This window comes from Talpa occidentalis, unplaced genomic scaffold (assembly GCF_014898055.3).
Source record: "Talpa occidentalis isolate TD23 unplaced genomic scaffold, MPIMG_talOcc4v2.1 talOcc4.2, whole genome shotgun sequence".
Classification (NCBI taxonomy): Eukaryota; Metazoa; Chordata; class Mammalia; order Eulipotyphla; family Talpidae; genus Talpa; species Talpa occidentalis.
Window position 1 is genome coordinate 47951459 of NW_023602073.1, and position 21488 is coordinate 47972946.

At 48.5% G+C, this 21488-nt stretch overlaps 2 protein-coding genes and 2 non-coding genes across 5 annotated transcripts; 1 reads left to right on the plus strand and 3 right to left on the minus strand.

The window, feature by feature from the left end:
* The first annotated feature begins 8053 nt into the window (after nucleotides 1-8053).
* On the plus strand, nucleotides 8054-9224 carry MCCD1 (mitochondrial coiled-coil domain 1). Its single transcript, XM_054698652.1, has 2 exons — nucleotides 8054-8255; nucleotides 8738-9224. Exons 1-2 carry the CDS (start codon nucleotides 8085-8087, stop codon nucleotides 8924-8926), a joined length of 360 nt encoding a protein of 119 aa, XP_054554627.1. The 5' UTR covers nucleotides 8054-8084; the 3' UTR covers nucleotides 8927-9224.
* Nucleotides 9225-9229: 5 nt separating this feature from the next.
* Nucleotides 9230-20909, minus strand: DDX39B (DExD-box helicase 39B). 2 transcript variants are annotated; one of them, XM_037519389.1, is made up of 11 exons: nucleotides 20810-20909; nucleotides 19183-19522; nucleotides 18017-18144; nucleotides 17376-17468; nucleotides 14963-15146; nucleotides 13853-13971; nucleotides 11697-11828; nucleotides 10268-10377; nucleotides 10023-10167; nucleotides 9757-9904; nucleotides 9230-9465 (listed from the first exon to the last, which is right to left on the minus strand). In XM_037519389.1, exons 2-11 carry the CDS (start codon nucleotides 19391-19393, stop codon nucleotides 9449-9451), a joined length of 1287 nt encoding a protein of 428 aa, XP_037375286.1. In that variant the 5' UTR covers nucleotides 19394-19522; nucleotides 20810-20909; the 3' UTR covers nucleotides 9230-9448. The 2 variants fall into 2 exon arrangements, with proteins under 2 accessions (XP_037375286.1, XP_037375287.1); XM_037519390.1 differs by lacking the exon at nucleotides 20810-20909 and adding an exon at nucleotides 20748-20793.
* On the minus strand, nucleotides 14833-14911 carry LOC119253619 (small nucleolar RNA SNORD83). Its single transcript, XR_005127150.1, has one exon. It is a non-coding gene; the product is annotated as a small nucleolar RNA SNORD83 (small nucleolar RNA).
* Nucleotides 19946-20023, minus strand: LOC119253618 (small nucleolar RNA SNORD83). Its single transcript, XR_005127149.1, has one exon. It is a non-coding gene; the product is annotated as a small nucleolar RNA SNORD83 (small nucleolar RNA).
* Nucleotides 20910-21488: the final 579 nt, after the last annotated feature.

The following is a 21488-nucleotide window of genomic DNA, read 5'->3' on the forward strand; positions in this document are numbered from 1 at the left end:
ATGCTCAGCCCTTCTCTTCCCGTGCCTCCGAATCCCACGGGCGGGACAATTGACTAAAATGCCAATTGTTTTACCCTTTTGATTTTACTGATTTTTTAACTCAAAACATTTTTTTCTTTTTCTTTTCCTTTTTCTTTTAGCTTTCCGATACTGTGTTTGTGCTGTCACGTCTTTCACAGTGATTCTCTGCTCCTCAGAAGGGGAGCACGGGTGTCCTGTCCAGACACACCCAGCACAGCGGAAGTCCCAGAATAGGCCCCCTGATGTGTTCTTTCACTTTTGACGGCCTCCTAAGAACTTGAGCATGGAACTCCTGCAGCCCGCCTGGGCACACGGCAACTGCACTTTTGGGAGCTTTCTAAACTTTCTGGGTATAAGATGAGCAATTCTTATTTCCAGGGATTTGGGACAGCCCAGTTCAGTTAGAGGGGATATTCAGAGCTCACCAAAGACAGGAGGTCACATGCTGGCCCATCTGAATAGCTGTAGACACTGTGCCAAGAAAAAGAAAGCGCTGTGAGTTCAAAGGACAAATATAACCACACAGGCCAGGAAGTTACCTCAGAATGCTGAAATGCCAATTCTAGGAACAAAGTTTTTCAAGAACTGGCTATTCAGTTAGCATATTTATTTAAAAAAATATCTTTCCTGTGCTTTAAATGCCACTGTGGAGACAGTGAGGTGCACCACAAGCTGGAAATGTGGGGGAAAGAGGGGAGTGGCTGGGGGTCCAGAGAACAGCAGCAGCGAGGTGGCGGGGTGGCGGGCCTGATCTGAGGACACCTTAGGGGGTGTGAGGGAGAAAGGCCTAAAGATGGTGATGAGCAAAGGCCCACCCACCTGCCAGCCCCCAGGTACAAGGTGGTGGGGGAGGAAGCACCCAGGGGCACAGGCCCTGCAGGGAGCCGTGTCCTCAGGGACCAGGCTTCTATCAGAGCTGCAAGGTAAAGGCACATCCTGAGGGAGGGCTTTGGTGATTTTATGGATTCTTGGCTGAGAACTCCAGGGACCACAGTGGGCGAGGGGGGTGGGGAGTGGAGGGGTGGGGGGGTTTCAGGGGTTCAGGAGATGTGTGAGAGGAGACAGAATAGGGGTGTGCAGACACACTCATCTCTGGTGGAGATAAGAGTGAATGTTACTTGGTGACAGACACAAACGGAAAAGGACATGGAGAGATTAGTCAGGCAGGTGGTGGGGGTGAGTCTGAGAAATGAAGACGGGAGGAGAGGGGTTGGAGCCTCCCTTGGGCTCTGTCGATGGAGATGAGGAGGTTTGGGGTGGCCAGGTGTCAGGTCTAGGGTGTGGGCCTTTTTGGCCCGGATCCTGGGCAGAGTGCCTGACAGAGGATGGGGTCCCAGAGACAGGCATGAGTCCACTCCAGACCTGGGGGCAGAGAGACACTCACACCTGCGCTCAGGTCGGCCTGGCCCTGCTGTTGGAGGTGACATCAGGGCACCCTAATCAGTGAGCCTTGACACTGGGCCCCTCTTCCTCCCTGCTGAGGGAACTGAAAGCTTAGGGTGGGCCTGGGGGACCTGTGCTCTTAATCCCAGTAGTCCATGTGCAGATCTACACCTTGGAGTGCTGTGTAAACAGTGAGATGTTCTTTCCACCTCCAGATGATCTTATTCAAAAATTGAGTTTCAGGGCCTCCCCTGGTGGCGCAGGGGTTAAGCGCTGGGCTGCAAAGCTGCCCGCAGCCTCTGCAGCACATTTTTGATCCCCAGCCTCCGGCAAGGGTTCCACATGGAGCGACAGACCTCTCCTGTCGCACCAGCTGCTCCCCTCAGCAGTGTATTTCGTCAGTCTGCCTGTTCTGTTCCCAGCTTTGGCTCTGGTGAATTCTCTCACCCTCCTGTGCTTCTGACTGTACCCAGTGCTTGTATAAATAAATAAATCTTAAAAAAAAAAAAATTGAGTTTCAGGGCATCCCTGGTGGTGCAGGGGTTAAAGTCTCAGCACTGTGAAGCTATCAACAGCCACTGTGGCCTGAGTTCAATCCCCAGCCAGGGAGGTACCCACATGGCACAGCACACCTCTCCTGTCTCACCCGCTGCTCCCCTCAGCAGTGTATTTCAGTAGATCTGCCTGTTCTGCTCCCCACTCTGTCTCTGGTGAATCTTCTCATCCTCCCTAACCCTGTGTCTCTGGCCTACACCCCAATTCCTGTATGCATAAATAAATATTTAAAAAAAAACAAACCCTGAGTTTAAAAAACTGAGAAATAGGAAGTAGAAGAAATGTTTTTAATTTTCTGGGACGTTGCCATTAAAGAACTAGAGAGAGGTGGGGCTGGGGAGAACATGGAACCCTCAGAGATGGCACAAGTGCTTCTGAGCCCTCTTCTCCTTCAGTCCCCTCACTCTGACACAACCAGTCCAAGACTCCCTAGAATCCTCACATGGGGGGCCCATCCTCCAGGTCAGCCTCCTTCCACCAAGCACAGCCCAGACCCTCCCAACTGCTCCATTATAATCCCAGAGCAGTGCAGCAGCGCCCCCGTGTGGCCACAGGGCTGAGCACAGGCGACCAGAGCTGCTCTTTCGCCTGCTCAGCCAGGCCCTCCCAGGCTCCCTGGGCTCCCAGCAGCACAAAAAGGGCTTTGAACACAAGAGGAGCCCCCACTCCATGTCAGGTATGAAGTAGAAAGTGTTTCCCAAAACCCCACACTTATATCAGTGTTTCCTCCCCACTGAGTCACCATGGACTGCCTCAGGGCAATAAGATCACCTGTCATTACAGCTGGGTCCAGGTGGGGAACCCCACAAACAAACTGGGTGCCCTCAGTCACCCGGGATGGAACATAAGACGCCTGAGACCCTGTTCCTTGTTCCTGCCGCTGCCTCTGGAGTTGGACTCAGTCTAGTATGTCTCTAACCATGGATGGGGAAAGGAGGAACTGCCCCCACCCAGGGTGTTAGGTCCTGGGCGACCTGGGGACACCCCAGGGAAAGTAAGGATAGAACAGAAATCAGGACATGAAAGGAGCAGAGGTCACAGGAAGGGAAAGGAGGAGTCAGGGAAGAGAACTGCCCGCCTGGGAGACAGTTGTGGGCAGTCTGGAGAGGGACTCCAGGTTCTGGGGCCTAGAAAGAAAAGGGGAGATTCTGTGCCACCCTTATAGGGACCAGCCCAGGGCCCAAATTCCAGGGGTCTCCTGGTCCCACGCCTTGTGGAAGACCTCGCAAGTAACTAGTTGTCATGGTCTCAGTTTTCCCTTCCTCTTCTGTGATAACCAGGCCAGGGACCCGAGAACCTGTGCCCACCTGCAGCAGCCGCTGACCCCACTGAGGCTACAGACATCAGCGACAGAAGCGGCAGGCGCCCCACAGCCACTTCCCAGCAGCAGCTCCGACACCCTCCACAGATGTGGCTCAAGGGGTTCCCTCTGCTCTCTAGGGCCTTGCATGCAGACTTGCAGGCTAGGTCCTCAGGCCCAACTCTTTGCCACCCCCAAACCCTTGCCACCCCCAAACCCTGAGCTTAGGAGCTCTGCAGCCCTACTCGGGGCTTGGGGGTGTGGTGCTAGAGAGTAACTGTGTTCCATCCAAATCCCTAGGTTTAATTCGAATCCCCAATGTGATGGTATTTGGGACTTTGGGGGATGATTAGGTGATGAGGCCTCATGAATGGGATTATGTCCTTGAGAGACACTCCAGAGAGCTCCTCACCAAGTCCAACATGTGAGGGCGCAGTGGGAGGGCAGCGGGCTATGAATAGGGAAGAGAGCGCTGGAATTTGCTGGACTTGATCTTGGACTTCTTAGAGTCTAGGACTGCGAGAAATATATTTCTGTTGTGCATATGTCAATTTACGACATTCTGTTACCATAGCCCACACGGACAAGGTGTTCAAAAACCATGAGATTGTTCCCCAGAGTCCCATGTGCTGTAGGGTTCCCTCAGCTGCCGTCTGGACGACAGTGTCGTGACCCCCAACCAAATGGACACACTTCCTGGCCCAAGAGACCTCAGAGGCAGTTGGTGGCCGTCACCACCTGTCTTCCCTGCTGTGTGGTGAGAGGCTAAGGAAACGGAGAGGGGATGATAGTAGCAAACACACACAAATCGCAGGAAACACCTATTTTCAACAGTTGTGTCCCCCAAAATTCATATATTGAATCCCTCAATATGAATGTACTTAGAGATACAGCCTTTGAAAAGATAATTAAGGTTAAATGAGGTCATAAGCCTGGGGCCCTAATCTGACAGGACTGGTGGTTATGAGAAATATCAGACATCTCTTTCCCCCCAACTTGTGCGCACACACACACACACACACACACACACACACACACACAGGAAACACCACCATGTTGTGAAGTCCTACAAGTCAGAAAGAGAACCCTCATCAGAAACCAACTTCCTAGCACTTTGATCTTGGACTTCTGGCCTCCAACTGCTAGAAAACATATTTCTGTTCAGCCACCTAGTGTGTGGGATTTGGTGACGGCAGCCCGAGCAGACCAAGGCAACTTCCAAACCAAAATCCAGGCAACTCTCCCTTTCAGTCTCAGAAGTACCAGCTTTACGGGGCTGGTCACAGCCTATATTCTCATCCATGATGTTCAGTGACTGTTCTGTGCCAGGCATGGTTCTGGGCCTGGTGATCATTTCATGAAATCAGAGAAAAAACTGCTTTCCTGATGCTTCCATCTGACAGGAAGACAGACAACCAATGAGAACATCGCAAGAGGAGTAAAGTGTGTGATATGTGTTCTTGTCTATCACTTGGTAACAAACAATCCCCCAGATAAAAGCATCCTTTATTCTCCCCCTTCTGCGGGGTGACAGGGTCAGTGGGCAGCTTCTCTGCTCCACATGCACAGGCTGTGGGTACAGTGCCCTGGAACATCCAGGAGGATCCCTCCCAGGACAACAGGGGGTGCAGGCTGTGGGCTGGGGCTCACTGGGGCTGCTAACTGCATGGTTTGGCTGTTCCCAGCTCGGCTCCTGGGCTCCAGGAGGGGGTGTCCCCTGTGGACAAGTCAGACCCCCCAGGGGATCTGGTGTCAGAACCTCAGAATTCAAAAAGTGTCACTGTTCCAAAGCTGTTCAAAGATCAAGGGGAGGGAGGTGGTCACACCCCTAGGTAGGCGGTGGTGGCGTCACATTGCGGAAGGGGATGTGGGGTGGGTGTTGTTGAACCCGTCTTGGGGAAAAGGCCCCTGTACAGTGTGTCAGAAAGTGGCAGGAGAGGGCCTCCCTGGTGGCACAGGCAGTTGAGCGCAAGCACTGTGAATCTGTCCACAGCCTCTGCATTGCGGGTTCGATCCCTGCTGGCTGGGGAGATACACACATGTCGCAGCAGACCTCTCCTGTCTCGCCCACTGCTCCCCTCAGCAGTGTATTTCAGTCAGTCTGCCTGTTCTGCTCCCCACTTTGTCTCTGGTGAATCCTCTCACCCTCCCATACATCTGGCCTGTACCCCGGTTCTTGTATAAATAAATAAATCTTTAAAAAAAAAAAAAAGTGACAGGAGATAGAGGAAAACTCCTGCAGGGTGGATACCCAAGGCAAGCAGATGGGAGGGGCACTTGTAAATAAAGTGGTCAGGGCGGGCCTCAGTGGGTGACAGTTGAAAGAAATTGAAGCAGGAGAGACTGAAGCACACAGGGACTTGCAGGGACGCCTTCCTGGGTTGCCTCTGCGTGTACAAGACTGTACCAGGCAGACACTAAGGCTACGGTGGGAATGGAGGGGCTCAGTTAGCCAGACTCCTGCAGGGAGCTGTGAGGACCTCTTCTTGCTCTGGCCCTTAAAAGCCCTGGGTTGGGGAGGAGAAGGCATTGCTGTGGGAGGAAGATGAGGGGGGAGGGGAAGAGAGCTGCGGTGGGCAGCTCACTCAGTCTCCAGTCTCTCTCGGGTGGCCAGGGAGGTGGTGACTGCCGTGAGGACCCTGGGGCTATCACGCTGCAGGGGGCTGGGCATGGGATGAGGGCGCTTCCCCTCTGGTTTTCTCCCCCACACCTCACAACCACCATCTAATCATGAGAAGATTTCAGACACACTCGAACAAGTGACAGCGTACAAATTACCTGTCCAGTACTCTTCACAACTTTCAAGGTCATGGAAACAAGTAAGAACTTAGAAACTCAGAAGATTGGTTTCTATAGGGACAAGAGGGACACAACTGGAGGTGGCTGGATTGGATCCTGGAATGGAAAAAGGGCATGAGTAGAAAAACGGGTGAAATCCAAAACAGGTCTATAGTTCAGCTAATGGTGTTATACATGTTAGCTTCTTGGCCTTAGCATAGTTTTGTTAGATATTAACATTAAGAGAAACTGGGTAAAAGGTGTAAGGGATCTTTGTGTTAGCTTCACATTTCTGTTAATCTAATGTGATTCAAAAAATAACTTTAAAAAGTGAAATGAGGACCTCCCTGGTGGTGCAAGGGCTTATGTCTCAGCCCTGTGCAGCTATGGGCCGCCAGAGCAGCACAAATTTGATCCCTGGCCAGGGAGCTACCCACATGGCACAACAGACCTCTCCTGTCTCCCTTACTGCTCCCCTCAGCAGTGAATCTGCCTGTTCTGCTCCCCACTCTGTCTCTGGTGGGTCCTCTCACCCACCCAGTCTGGCACCTCTGGCCTATACCCCAGTTCTTCTACAAAATAAATAAATTTTTTTTTAAATGTTACAGGCCTCGGGCCTCCCCGGTGGCGCAGCAGTTGAGTGCCACACTGCAAGGCTGTCCGCAGCCTTCACAGCACCAGTTCAATTCCCCACGAGCCAGGGAGAACCCCACATGGCGTGGCAGACCTCTCCTGCCATGCCCGCTGCTCCCATCAGTAGTGTCTTCAGTCCGCCTGCCTGTTCTGCTCCCCGCTCTGGCTCTGGTGGATTCTCTCACCCTCCTGCGCTTCTGAGCTGTACCCCAGTTCTAGTATTAATAAATGGATAAATCTTTAAAAAATAAAAAATAAAAATGTTACAGGCCTCTTCTTTTTCCTCTGAAAAGTAGGAACATATCAGGTAGTGGGAGAACACAAGGTCTTGGCCTCACCTAAACAAGCTTCAAACCAAGCCCCCCCCCCAACCCCCCCAACCCCCCCCCAAGGTACAGAAGCACTAACCGACCTCCAGGAGGGTCACCCTCTGAGTTCCTGGATGCCCCTCCCCACACACAGCCCATGGCAGGAGCCACCTTCCCATTCTGTAGCACGTGTCCCAGGCAGCGAGCTGGTTAGCAGCTGCCCCGCCCCAGCAATCCCGCCTTCTGAGGCCCGCTTTTCTGATGACACCCTTTTCACAGACGATCAAAGCTGGAGCCCCCCACCCCCTCTGCACCACCCCTGCCCGCAGCGGTGTGACTGTGCGCTCCAGCCCCTGCAGGACACACTGCAGAAGCCTGCCCTGTGCACAAGGCTCACACATACGGGTGCAGACGGGGCCTTGGTTCTAGCACCGGAGCTGAAGGGAGAGCTCGCTGCTTCAACAGAGCTTGAAACCTGTGACAGCGTCACATGCTGTCGGGAGCCAGGATACAAGTGATTCAGTGCTGCCCATGGACCAGATTAGGCAAACAGCACAACAAGCAAGAGGCACAAGGCCACTCTGAGCCAGCAAGAAGAGGGAAGGGAGACAAAGGGGGAAATCAATACCTGAGCCAGGTCAATGGTACGAGATTTCAAGTGAGGTAGACCTGCGTCTGAACCCCCGGGGCTTTTCCAACCAGCTATGCAAACTTGAACATATCTGGCCCAGCACAGGTCCCCACAGACACTTGCTGAATATCGCTGCTGAACGAAACCCTTTGACCCAGTTTCCTCACCTACAACCCACAATGTAACTCCTACCTGCAGAACAAGGGGGAGCAAGAGGGCACGTTAAGAAAAACTGACACAAGACATATGGTAGGCAGGCTGGGCACCAGTGCTCTAAAGCAAGTCCTGTCTGAGCAGCCAGAACACTGGCACATCAGGTACAAGAGTTCCAGAACCCACGGCCCAGCTGGGAGGGCGGTGGGGGCAGCAGAGCAGAGGAGGGGCAGGGCCAGGCACTGAAGCGAGGCCAAGGCCTGGAGGCAACCAGTTCCTGGTGATTGCTGGGGCAGCTCAGACAGCTTCTGCCTCACCTGCCATGGTCCTTCCTCTGCCCTGGCTCTCCCGATGCAGCCGTTACCTCCTCCAGCCTCCCTGGCCCCTGGCACTCCAGGGATCCTGGAGGTGCTGGTCCCAGAGCCCCAGTGCAACCACAGAAGAGCCACCTGACTCCACAGGGAGTGGGAAGATGAGATCACCTCCGACGACGGTAAGTGGCCCCAGGGTCGGGGTGGAGGGCACGGAGTTGTATGGGAGGAGCGGACTTTAATTTCTCCCTGCACCAGCCTGCAGAAACCACCCCCTACACCCCGAAGCTTGCTCCAACTCAATTCTTCAGCACCTTCCCCACTCCATCCCAGTCCTCAGGACTCCCTTTCACCCTCATGCCTGCCTCCCTCCCTTCCTCAAGTCCAGAGAGTCCTTGAAAAGGAATTTCCCTCCCTTAACAGTTAATTATTTCCTAGAGCGAAGGTACAGCCTGTCCTCTCCTTCCTATGACCCAGATCCTTCTATAAGCATTGTTACAGCCCCTCTCCCCCACCCCACCTGAAATTCAACTGCCCCTATGTCCAAGCAGCACGGCCAACTTTAAATAGGGTACAAAATTGGGGAGCAGTACAACAGACTTGGAGAGCCTCTGGCCTTGGCCCCGCCCTGGCTGACGTTCCCTCCCCCATGTCCCCCCTCCAGAGTCCCCGGCCCCGCCCCACAGCTGAGCTGGCCCAAGCTGAGGAGTTGCTGGAGCAGCAGCTGGAGCTGTACCAGGCCATGCTGGAGGGGCAAGAAGGGGCTTGGGAAGCCCAGGCCCTGGTGCTCAAAATCCAGAAGCTGAAGGAGCAGATGAGGAGACACCGTGAGAGCCTGAGAGATGATGCTTAATCTTTTCAAGTTTCCATTTCAACCTCCAACATGAAATGCTATGCATGCATCCCCTGAGCCCTTCAACCAGAAACATCTCCAAGTCCCCCAGGCTACTAAAGAAACACAAGACACTTCCAGAGGGCAAGGAACTGGATAGTAGTTAGGAGCTGTGGCCTCCAGTCTTTTCAGCCACACACCCCGCCCCCCCCCCAATCATCCTGCAATCACAGCAAGGCACACAGTCCCTAAAGGAATATACCCTGGATCATGCCCTAAATTAATCTCACCCCAAATCCAATAAAGGGACGAAGCGATTACAGATACCACAGACGCATGTGTTTTTTAGTTTTGTTAAAAAAAAGTTTTGACAAATCAGGAAATGAGGGTTTAGGAGTGGTGGTGATGCAAAAGAGGGAAGCCAAAGGTAGGGGCTGGGGGTATCAGGGGTAGGTGGCAGTAGTGTCTCCTTCATCCCCATGTCTGGTGTCCTCTCCTGAAGAGGGACAGACGGTCACATTCCAGAACTGGTGGGCGAGTCCTCTACCGTGTCTGTTCAACTGAAGAGAAAATAAGGCACGGTTAGGTAAGACATAGGAAAGGAGGGTGGCAGAAACAAACGCCCACACCTGCAGATGTGTCTGTGGGGTGCTGTATAAGACCTGGGGATGGGGAAAGAGAAATCATTTGATAAGAGTAAAAGAGACCCCACACAGAGGTCAATGAAACATCCCAACCAGCATCAAGCTGGCGGGGGAGGCTATGTGACTATTAAGTATAATAGGACGGAAGGCGAACATACCAAGGAACAAGGAAAATGGGGGAACTAGCTTCCTGGGACCAATACTCACTGTAGGAGGAGATGTCTATCTCATCAGGCAGCTCACTAATATTGACCTCAAAGCGATCCTGCACATCATTGAGGATCTTGGCATCATTTTCATCAGACACAAATGTGATGGCCAAGCCTTTGGTACCAAACCGGCCAGCTCTGGCCACCTGGAAGGAGACAGGGTAGGGATGAAGACTCCAAAGGGAAGATTCCCAAAAGGGAAGGTGATGAAGATGGGAAGGGATGGGAGGACACGGACAACACCATTCTAGGTGTGGGGCTTACCCGATGCAGGTAGGTGTCGGAATCCTCAGGCATGTCATAGTTAAAAGCGATGTTCACCCGCTCAATGTCCATGCCTCGACCAAACAGGTTGGTAGCCACAAGAATTCGTCGTTGAAAATCTTTAAACTGCTGATACCGAGAAAGCCTTTATGAGAAAGGAAATTAGAGAAATGTAAGTGATTCCTCTTCTCTCAATGGTGCTTTCCTCCCAAGGACACAAAATATCTTCCCCATCTCCAACTCACCTCTCCTCCTGGGGCATCCCACGGTGGATGGCAATGGCTGGGAAGTTCTGCTCCACTAGGAGCTGGGCCAGGGCAATGCAGCGCTGCACAGACTTCACAAAGATCACCACCTGTGTGTGTGTTGTATGTGCGTGTGTGCAACAGATTGGCAGGAATATGGGTCCATGAAAATATATGAGAAAAATTAGGAAAAGGGAGTTTATAATAATCACACTCTTCTAAAGAAATTCCTCTTAACCTCAATTGTGTATTTCCTCTTCTTTCTTAAAAAGTAACTAAGTATAACCTGCCTTTCAGAGAAATCAGACATGCTGCACATGTATAACCAAAACAATAACCAAAAAAATTATCAGACGTGTTAGGAGACAAGGAAAAGACTACCTCATGAAAAAATAGCAAATAGTAGTGGTCAATTTTATAGTATTCCCATACAGCAAAACATCACACATAAACAACACATTCTAGAAAATAGTTTATAGTGTAAATAAGCCATACAACAGGCAAAGTGATGAAATGCTTCTTCTCAGTACTAAAAAAATTTCCAGACCCTATTACTTAATTGATGGAAATATAAAATGGTACAGCTGCTTTAAAAAAGTCTGGTTGTTTCTCAAAAGATTAATTTCATTCTTAGGGATACACCCAACAGAAATAAAACGTGTGTCGACAGAAAAATGTGCATACAAATGCTCAAAGAAACACTTCACAATAGCAAATAAGTGGAGAGAACCTGTCTATAAACTAATAGGTAAGTAGAATCTGGCATATCCATACAATGAGACATTAATTGGCCTTGAAAAGTGAAGTACTAAATACACATAATTCAACAAACCTTGAAAACATTATGCCAAGTGAAACCAGCCAATCACAAAGACTGAAATATTGCAGTATTTCATTTATATGGAGCATCCAAGCAAATCCACAGACAAATTTTACGGTGGTTGCCTAGGGCTGGAAAATCTGGAGGGTGACTGCTACTGCATAGTCTATTTTGGAGGTGATAAAAATGTCCTAAAAATGATTATTGTGAATAGCTGCACAATACACTAAAACCATTCAAATTTTACACTTTAAATGGCTGAATTATATGTCTGCAAGTTGAATCTCAATGAATTCATTATGTAAAACTGTAAGGGAAAAAAAGAACCTATCAGATCCAAGATACATGAGTTGCTTTGAATTCAAAAGCCCTTCAAGGATTTTGAGTTTTTTTTAATTGAGCCCCTGTGTCAGCCAGGTAAAGCAGTTCCCACCCTGTTCGTGCTTATCCAAGTGACACTTAAATGTTTTGAAAGAATTTCACTTAAAGGATTTCTTCACCCCTCTCACATCACATACGTGGTTTCACTTTAAAAAAGGGTACTTAATATATAGGTTTCTGCTACAGTTGAAGACAACTCATTCCTCTTTTGGACCTTCAACAACTGACCTGGTTGAACTCAAGGACATCCAGAAGGTCAAAGAGCTTCCGGTTCTTCTCGTTGTCCTTCAGTTTCACGTAGTACTGCTGCAACCCGTGCAGCGTCAGCTTCGTCTCATCATCCACGAAGATCTCCATTGGCTGGGGGGGAGGGGGGAGGAAGGGGGTGGGGAACGGGAGGAGGGCAGAGTGGGGGGGTTAAACCTGGGGGGGTGGAGGAAGTTGATCTCCAATACACCCCATGGGGGGATGGGGAGAAGAGAAATTTGAAAACCCCACCCCACCCCCCAAAAACACCCACAATTTAATGTGGTCTCTTCCACCTTAGATCTAATTCCCTTCCTATCACAGATGTAAGACTGCCCAGCTGAAAACTGTCATGGAAAAGGAAGTTTGCAGATAGGAAAAGGAACAGTGAAACCACCCAACAGCAAGATGCCTTAACTGCAAATGGAAGTGGCAGAGAACCAAAATAATAGGGGCTTTTTCTCAAAGGGAGCACATGAGCCAAACATCTGGAAAATGGTGACTCAAGGTCAGAATAACTCCATCAGAAATGGTCATAAGTATATGGGGAAGAGGACCAGGACTGCTCCATGTGGGTTCTCTGGACTAGGAGAATCACATTCATGTTAGGAATGTTCATGTCGTTCAGGTCAGAATGCAATGGATCTTATAGGAGAGCAAAAACTACTCAAAATGAGTATAACTTGCCCTCAAACCACAAAGGAATACTTCTACATTAGTCTCTGACCTAAATCAAGCCAGCTACAATATTATAAAGGAGGTATTAAGTAGTGCTAAAAAAAACAAAAAAAAAAACAAATTCACAGCAACAAATATGTATTCAGCTCTTAAAAACAAACAAAAAAAGCCCCACAAAACCCTTGAAGGGGAGGAAGGTACCATTAAAAAAAAAAAAAAAAAAAAAAACAAAACCAACAAATTAACAGTAAGACTCAACTCCAGAGTCCAAAGTTCCGAGCACTCTTCACTAACTGGAGGATAGTTAACATGCAGATCCAAGGTCCAAGATTGTGTGCTTGTGTGTGTGATGGAAGAAAACCAGCAGCCCAACCCCAGAAGGCAGGCTAGCAAAGGCTTTCCAGAGAAGTTCCATGGCCTCCTTCACATCTAATTCAGCCCCAAGTGCAGCTAAAGATAAGACTCCTCATCCCAGAGGAACAGAGCCAGGAGGGAGAGAACACACCCCCGCCGTTTCTCTGCAGGCCCTGTCAATTTCCAGACCCTAAGACCCACCTGAGCATGCCCAAGTGGAGCTCCTCACTTTACCTTTTCCATATCCCTCTCTTCTGAGTATTTAAAAAATGCTTAAAAAAAGAAAAAATTCTACCACCCCATTCAGGACACCCCTCCCCCCAACACATATTGGGGAAAACAGGGAGCACGGCACGCCTTGGGTTCAGGAAAAAAACCGGGAACGGAAAAAGAGGCTGGCTGGGTCCTCAGCTTCCTGGTCAGGTTTCCCCGCGGCCTCCGCTGCCGCCATCCACCGCTGGTGCCGTCCGCATTCCCCCGCCGCGCCATGGTGCTTCTCTGCTGCCGTCTCACATCAACCGAGGCTTCCAGATGGGTGCGAGGAGGTACGATGGGAAGGAGTAGGGGATGGGGATTGAGGTGCCAAAGGCCCCCACCCCTGGAGGTGGGGAGGGAGTGGATTCATTTGCGCTGTTTGCTCTTCTTGGACATGCCCTGCCATCTCTCTGTCCCTCTCTTGCTCTCCTGCCACCGGGAGGTTATGAGTTTTGGGGCACAGAAGGCTCCAGTTGTATGCTTGATGCCACCTTGAGGGTGCGTGGCTGTAGGGGGTATGTAGGAGACAATGGGTGGGTGGTAGGGCAGAAAATCCTGCCCTCCCCCAAAGAGAAGAGGTTCAAAAATGCTGATTTAAAAAAAAAAAAGTCGAACACTACCCGCTCTCACGTTAACCCGACCAAGTCTTCCGGAGTTTCCCTGGCGCCCGCGCAGACCCTAACGCTAACTGTCTCTGCCTCTGTGTGTCTCTTCCAGGAGTCATCTCTCTCAGATGGGCACGTGCCCCCTTCTTGGAGCTTGAAGGACAAGGGAGTCTGGAGGAAGAGGGCGCGGCAGGGGAGGAGGCAGCGGGCAGGGAGTGGAGGGAGAGAAGGTAGAAGGGTATTTACGTCTTGCATGAACTTGCGGCAGACTGGACGGATCTCTTTGCTCAAGGTGGCACTGAACATCATGACCTGCTTCTCATGGGGGGTCATGCGAAAAATTTCCTGGACATCCCGACGCATGTCTACAAGAAAGTGAGAGGGGGAAGAAATACGCTAAGAAAAACGCATATCTGATAAGATCAAAGAGGTATCCCAAATGAGGTGAGGATTACTGGAAATGAGTAAGAGAAACTACTAGAGGGAAAGATTTGCCTCAGGGCTCTGTTTTCTCCAACCACCATAAAAACCAGATCCACAACAGTTAACACACAGGAAGGAGCAACGAACACGTAATGCAGACAGCTTTTGGTGTTAACTAATCAAGAAAAAAAAAAATGAAACCCAAAGCCAGTTAAACTATGAAATGGGAGTAAAGTCAACTGCAGAAGCTGACAAGGGTAACTACGAAAAATGCTCTATGAGGTCATTCTTCCTACACCTCTCCCCATAAGCCCCGGCTCCTATAGTGCACCTATTACATCCTGGCTGCCAGAGTTCCAACTTCCTGTGGTTTGGACTTCTTATCCCACCAGGCAAGTATGATAATCTCTACCTGGAACCCACCCCATAACCGATGCCACTGGCATAAAATTATGTTCACTTTCACTCTTGCTCTAAATTAGATTCCTTACGGAAAATTTTACTTCCATAACTCCATACCACGCACTATTCAGACTATTCCTAGAATTCTAGTCTAGAGATCTAGTCAACTATTAATTCTAATACATGCTGAACTGAGGATGCCAAGACCATCTCCTCCTTCAGTTTAGATGACACCTGATACCCGGAATAGAATCTAGAAGGAATGTGACTGATGTCCAAGATCAGCAAAATCTCTACTCTCAAAAATAAAGAAAAATTTATCACAAAAAGAACGTAACACCCCTTCCCCCAATCACCAAAGCTGTTCAAAAAGCACAACAAAAACCAAGCAGGGAAGCCAGAGCCATCAGTCATGGGTGATAGATTAAGAGTCGTCCTGGCACCGAAGTGCTCCTGTATACCAAATAAACATCATTTGGCTCCAAAGGGCCGCCCCCAGATGACCAGCCCAGCCCCAGCAGTGCCACTCACCGAGCTGTTCAAGCATCTTATCACACTCATCCAAGATAAAGTGTTTAATGTGTTTGAGATTGAGGCTCTTATTTCGAGCCAGGGCTAGGATGCGGCCAGGGGTCCCCACGACGATATGCGGGCAGTTCTTCTTCAGCACCTCTTCATCCTTCTTGATAGACAGACCACCAAAAAACACGGCGACCTGCCAACCGGGGAGGAAAAAAGTCTCACAAGGAAGAAAGATTCCAGTCGTCCCAATTCCCATTATTTCACACTGACAAACCAATTCTTAGGATATTGCAGCATTGAGAGGAACATTATGAGTAACCTAATCTAAAATTATATCCGCCAAAAGCTTACAGTAAGAAAAGTGACTTGTCCAAAGCAACACAGCTAACTTGGGCAGCCAGGACTAGCATTTAGTTCTTCTGACTTAATGCAACACTCTTTCCCATGACTCTAAGGCCAGGAGATTCATTGTAAAACTGAGTGGTTAACAGTAAGAAATCATCAATGTAAAGGACCACAAACAACTCACATTTCCACAGCAAACACAGATTTTTAAAAGCCTCCACACAAACTATGAAATTACTGAGGCTAGATGTACTACTACCGAGGCTAGGACTACTACTACTACTTCCTGTTAAATTCACTAGGGGAGCGGTTACTGAAGCACTGGGCCTTACTACAGGATCAACACCAGAAACTTCTAGTTTCCTGGTAGGAAAATATCAATGGATGGGACCGTCATGACCCTTATTCTGTCTATGATAAAATCTATGTATGATAAATTTACAATTACCAAGCGTGAAACAACCAGATTTGGAGCAAAACAAGAGTAAACATTATCATCTATGACGAATTCCAACCAAAAATGTTTAACTTGAGTTAGGTTACTAGCTTTCAAATGTAAATTTTAGTTTATAAGGAATCCAGGGAGACATGAAAAAGCTGAACACCATAGGAAACCAAACAAATGTAGAGACAGAATACTCTGTAGAACTAGCTCAGCCTCTTGAACAAATCACTGTAGCTTAATTTTGCGCAAAATTTTAAAAAGCATGTCATGAAAATGTGCATTTGATCCTGACACAAGAACATTCTTTTACTGAGTGGCACAAGGGTGATGAGTTAGACCATGGAGGAAGCGCACTCTTAGCTCATTACTGAGCTTTGTAAGAAATGTTTCCATAATCCAACAATGGAAACTGTTTCCTAGTTTTCCAATTTTATAATCAACCCACAGACAAAACTACCTGGGCAAAAACAATTGCCCACAGACTAAAAAAATTCAGAAATACATATATACACAACATAGACACACATTCAATGCATTCAAATAATTTTTAAGGAATAACAGTTACTGTAATGTTTTAGTATTGGAAGAAAAAAAACTAAATCTTTCATGAAAGCAAGTCAAAAAGTTAAATTTTTTAAAAAACTGCATAATGCCTGGTTTCGCAGAACCATAAAATTTTTAAAAAATTAAACAGTTAACAAATGATTATCTTCCATGAAATAGGGTTAGCTGGAAGAACACAAATCTTTACTGTAAGGCCTTCCATATTACCACACAAAGGTACATCATCATTTACTCTGGTTTCTAAGAAACTACTTTTAGTTTAGAGGTATGACTTAAACACCTCTACTTCCTTTAAAACACAAAGCAATGAGTAGAAAGGAAAATTATAACAATCTGAATGAAAATACCATTCTTCACCACGCCCCAACAAGGTGAGTAAGTTATATAAATCAGTGGTTCTCACATTCCCTGAAGGCCTTGTTAGAAAGCACGTCCACACTTGACAGGTCCAGAGTGGAAGCTATATATATAATCTATGTCCCCAACAGGCTCCCAAATGATGCTGACAATACTGGTCTGGAACCATTCCATGGACGTCAAGGTTACATAATGGAAAACAGCTCAAGTCAGCACTCTTTGTGGCTCCCAGACATCTTTCAATTTCCTACCATTTAAAAGAGCCCTCAACATTCACACTATACTGGAGATGTTTCTCAGCTTCCAGCATTTTCTTGGCACACACCTCAAAATTCTCAGACTGTCAACCAAAGCAGTGAAGTAATCAAAGTCACTGTAAGTTATAGCAAGAAAAAGGCGGCCATGGGCACACCCTCCACAGCCCAATCATGCTGCAGAGGCTAGTCCTACGATGTATTAAAAATCAAAATGAGTTTCTTTAAATACAGGACATAACTTACACCTCAAATTATAGAATATATCCAAATGAACCCAAGATTTTATTAAATCTCTCATACATAAAGGCTTACAAAAGCTTACTATGCGCACACGGGGGATCATGCATAGATATTTAACATCCGTGCATGAATGAAGTCTGCAGATCTACACAAGTCTTCAATGCCTCCAACTCCCCAGACCCTCACTCTCCTAGGGCTCCTTACTCCGGCTTACCTTGACATTGGGCATGTATTTAGAGAAGCGCTCATACTCCTTGCTGATTTGAAAAGCCAATTCCCGAGTGTGACACATCACCAGCACAGACACCTGCGGGGGAGACAGAAATGGTAATATACACACACTTTGGGGAAATGACTCACAAAAACACACTTGGTGGTTTATAAATAATTTCAATCCTGAAATCTCAATCATTAACCCTGTTACTATTATGAAACACTTCACACGGTCATCAATCAAGGGTAGTAGAGGTCATCTGACCAATAAGCACTCACAACTCTGATTGTTCCTTATAACTCAGAAAGAAAACACCCTTCCTAAACATTCCTAACCAAAATGTCGGGGGTCTCCCTGGTGGCGCAAGGGGTTAAGCCTCAGCACTATCAAGCTATCAGCAACAACTGCAGCATGAGTTCAATCCCCGGCCAGGGAGCTGACCCAAATGGTGCAGCAGACCTCTCCTGTCTCCCTCACTGCCCTCCTCAGCAGTGTATTTCAGTGGATCCACCTGTTCTGCCCCCACTCTGTCTCTGGTGAATCCTCTCACCCTCCCCCACACTCTGGCCTATACACCAGTTCTTGTATACACAAATAAATCTTTAAAAAAAAGTCTTTTCCACCACTCTCCCCAAGTGTACCTGTCCCGTAACTGGCTCCAGCTGTTGCAATGTGGCCAGCACAAACACGGCTGTCTTTCCCATGCCTGACTTAGCCTGGCACAGGACATCCATGCCCAGAATGGCCTGAGGGATGCACTCATGCTGAACTAGAAGGAAAAAAAAATATTAGACTTCAGTCCCAAGTAACCCCACAAGGTTTTTCACTACTCCAAAGCCATTTCTCACCACTCAATTCTTAAGTTCTTGCCAACGTCCAAGAATCACTTTTACTTTTTCCACCTATCTGTTCTATCAATCCAATTTATTCCAAAACCAGTTCTATTTCTTGCCAGTTTAAGCCACCATCAGCTCCAGCCCCTCCAAATCCTAACAAACCCTCCTGGACCTACCAAAAAGCTCACCTTTGGTGCTTCTGGCTGTCCTATATTTTCCTTAATCTGTAAGCATCCATGACATTTGAATGTCTGCCACATGCACTTCTACTTAGCTTGCCATGCTTTGGGTCATATAACCCTGCAACCCTGGACAAAATGAAAGACTTGGTACCTGACCCAGAAGCCAATCATCCCATAAAGGTTTCTAGAGACCATAGCTGGCAGAATAGTTAACAGTCCAACCAGCTCCTTGGAAACTTAAAACTAGAGCTTAAAGCGACAAAATTAAAAGCAAAGAGAGGAGGAGAAAAACCAGCCACAAGAACAAATGGCAGACCTTTAAATTAAATTGCCTTTGGGGGCCTCCCCAGTGGCGCAGCAGGTTGGGCGCAGCGTTGTGAAGCAATCTGCAGCCTTTGCAGTGCCGGTTCGATTCCCGGCCAGCCAAGGAATCTCTCCTGTCTCGACCGCTGCTCCCCTCAGCAGTGTATTTCAGTCAGTCTGCCTGGTCTGTTCCCTGCTTTCTCTAGTGAATCCTCTCACCCTCCCACGCCTCTGGCCTGTACCCCAGTTCTTGTATAAAAATAAATAAATCTTTAAAAAAAATTGCATTTGGATCACATTCACGCTATGATTAATTAAAGATCCATCTATATAAACCTCTCCTATTGCTAAATTTCTATGTGGTATTTATTTCCCGGTCTAGCTTAAAAATGACTCTGTATCAGCCATCTAAGGAACCATGAACACATCTGTTTCTTGTACCCTTAAAGAGTCCAATGAGCAGTCTATGCACAATAAAAAATTTACCTTCTGACGGATGCTCAAAGCCACAGTCTACAATGGCTCGGAGCAACTCTGGCTTGAGCAGAAAGTCACGGAAGCCAGAGCTGTGGATGGAGACATAGGAGCCCTTGACATCCTTCTTGGCAGGGGCCTCAGCCCCCTCTCCCCCAGCTGCTGTCTCCACCTCATCGTCTTCATAGTCCAAGAGCTCATTGTCCACATCGTTCTCTGCCATAACTGAGTCGGCAGGGGAAGAAGGGGAAGGGTCTCTGGGCAGGGTCACTCAGTAAGTGAAAACAAGGAAGACTGGAGGCTTGAGGAACAGTAGAGGAACAGAGACACACTAAAGTTTCTGGCAGAAGAGCTAGGAAAAAAACATGGACGACTTATCAGTCACAGGGCAGAACCTTAGGCACCTTTGTTTCCATCCCCACACTCAGCACTTTCCCTAAACTACAAAACCTTTATGTAGAAAAAATAAAGAAACAAAAGAAAAGAGCAAATACAAAATGGAGCGTGAAATGGTCATTCCCAATGGAGATAACAAAGACACATGTTCCCAAGGAAAGTAGCAGAAACCAAGAAGCCGGAAAAAATAAAAGCTTGTAAATTCCTTATCTGCAAATAGAACAACAGGGAAGATAAAGACTAGATCATGAAACACAGATTACGACAAAAAACTTAAAGAGTAAAGGATGGAGATGATGAAATGAAAAGTACTGAAAAATCCTCCAAGGAGCGCCTTGAACTTTCCCTGTACCCTCGGGGTGTCGCCCCCTAACACAGCAGCCATCAGTCCAGGGTGATAGATAAAGGTCATCATGGCGCAAAGCGCTCACTTCTCCAAATGGAAACATCATTTGGCTGCCATCCACCTCCCACAACTCTCCAGCCCCCACGCCTCAGCACCCTTTCCTCAGATGCTTAAGAAATCCCTGTGTAATTAACGGTGGGGCCGGGGAGTGGGCGAGAATGGAGAATTTAAAGAAAATGGCTCGGTCGAAAAAAAATTCACCTCTTCGTCATACAAGATGATGCATGGTTGCATTAACTTCACACAACCAAGGAAGTTAATAATTGATACACAGCTAGGTACCCTCGCGCCAGCCTTAACAGAACCTTTACCAAGCGCCACACGTCTCTGGCGTTACTCCTCGGGAGAGCCTGCTTTCCAAGAAACACACCATGCCATCGCTCACAAACATCTGGAGAACACTCCACACAGGGGTGATCGAGAGATTAGAAAAGTCGAACTAGGCCTACAAACCGGCTTCTCCTATTCCCAGAGCGGGCGAGCACCCAAAGCTTGGAAGACGAGAAAAGCCCCGCCCTCTGCAAAAGCCGAGGAGGAGAGAACGCCTAAAGCCATCTCTCACGGCCGCGGGAGCCTCCGATAAACTAGGAGGCCAACCTGGGAGTCGGAACACAATGGCGTCGGGGCCACCATCTTGGATTGGGCCCCCCAGCTTTCCTACCTCCTCCCCCCAAGAGTTCTTTGCTTTCGAAAGTGATGCAAGCAACTGAAAGAACAACCCAGCTAGGCGCCAGCGACCGAACCGTGCCCTACACAAAAGATATTAAGAACCTACGCAGCACGATTGCCGCGAGGCAACGGAGATGGAGACGGATGGTACCGCAGGCCAGAGCTTACCTGAGCAAGGCGAGCGCGTATGGCGGAGGGAACAGGGACGAAGGAGGGAATCTGCCTTCACTTCCGGTCCCCAGCTTCCCTCTACCCGGCTTCCCGCCTTCTTGACCTCCAGTGCGCAGGTGCGAGGGACCGGAAGGGGGCCTTCCACTGTTCTTTAGTTCCGCGCACTGTGGGGTTGCCCTTAGAAAATGCCTGTGTGGAATTTTTTAAGCCACTTCTAAGTGCTCTGTTACTAACAATAACAAAAAAGCATAAAGGATCCTCTCTCAATGTTATATATTTTCACTCGTCTTACGTGTCTCCAAGTCCCTCACCTCTTCCTTCAGGTTCTTGCCACGCAGGTCTTCTCTTTGGGCACTCTTCAGTGGGCGCTTGAGGAAATACATGGCGGGGGGTTGCGCGTTCCCACGGGGTCCTTGATCCGGTAGTCAAGGTGACCTGAGGGCGTCGGCGCTGCAGCTCGGAAAAGTCTGACCCAGGCGAGAGGCGATAGTCAGCTGGGCTCTGAAATCCTGAGCCCTAACCTTTCACCACCCGTGGATACGGCAAGCGGCATTTATCCGTAATAAAGTTGGCCGATGTAGGAGATACCCCAGGGACCTTGAGGCTAGTGGACAGGGGCGGCGAGTCAGCAAGATGTTTTCAAACCACTGAGTGGGAGACGGAGTGTAGATTCTAT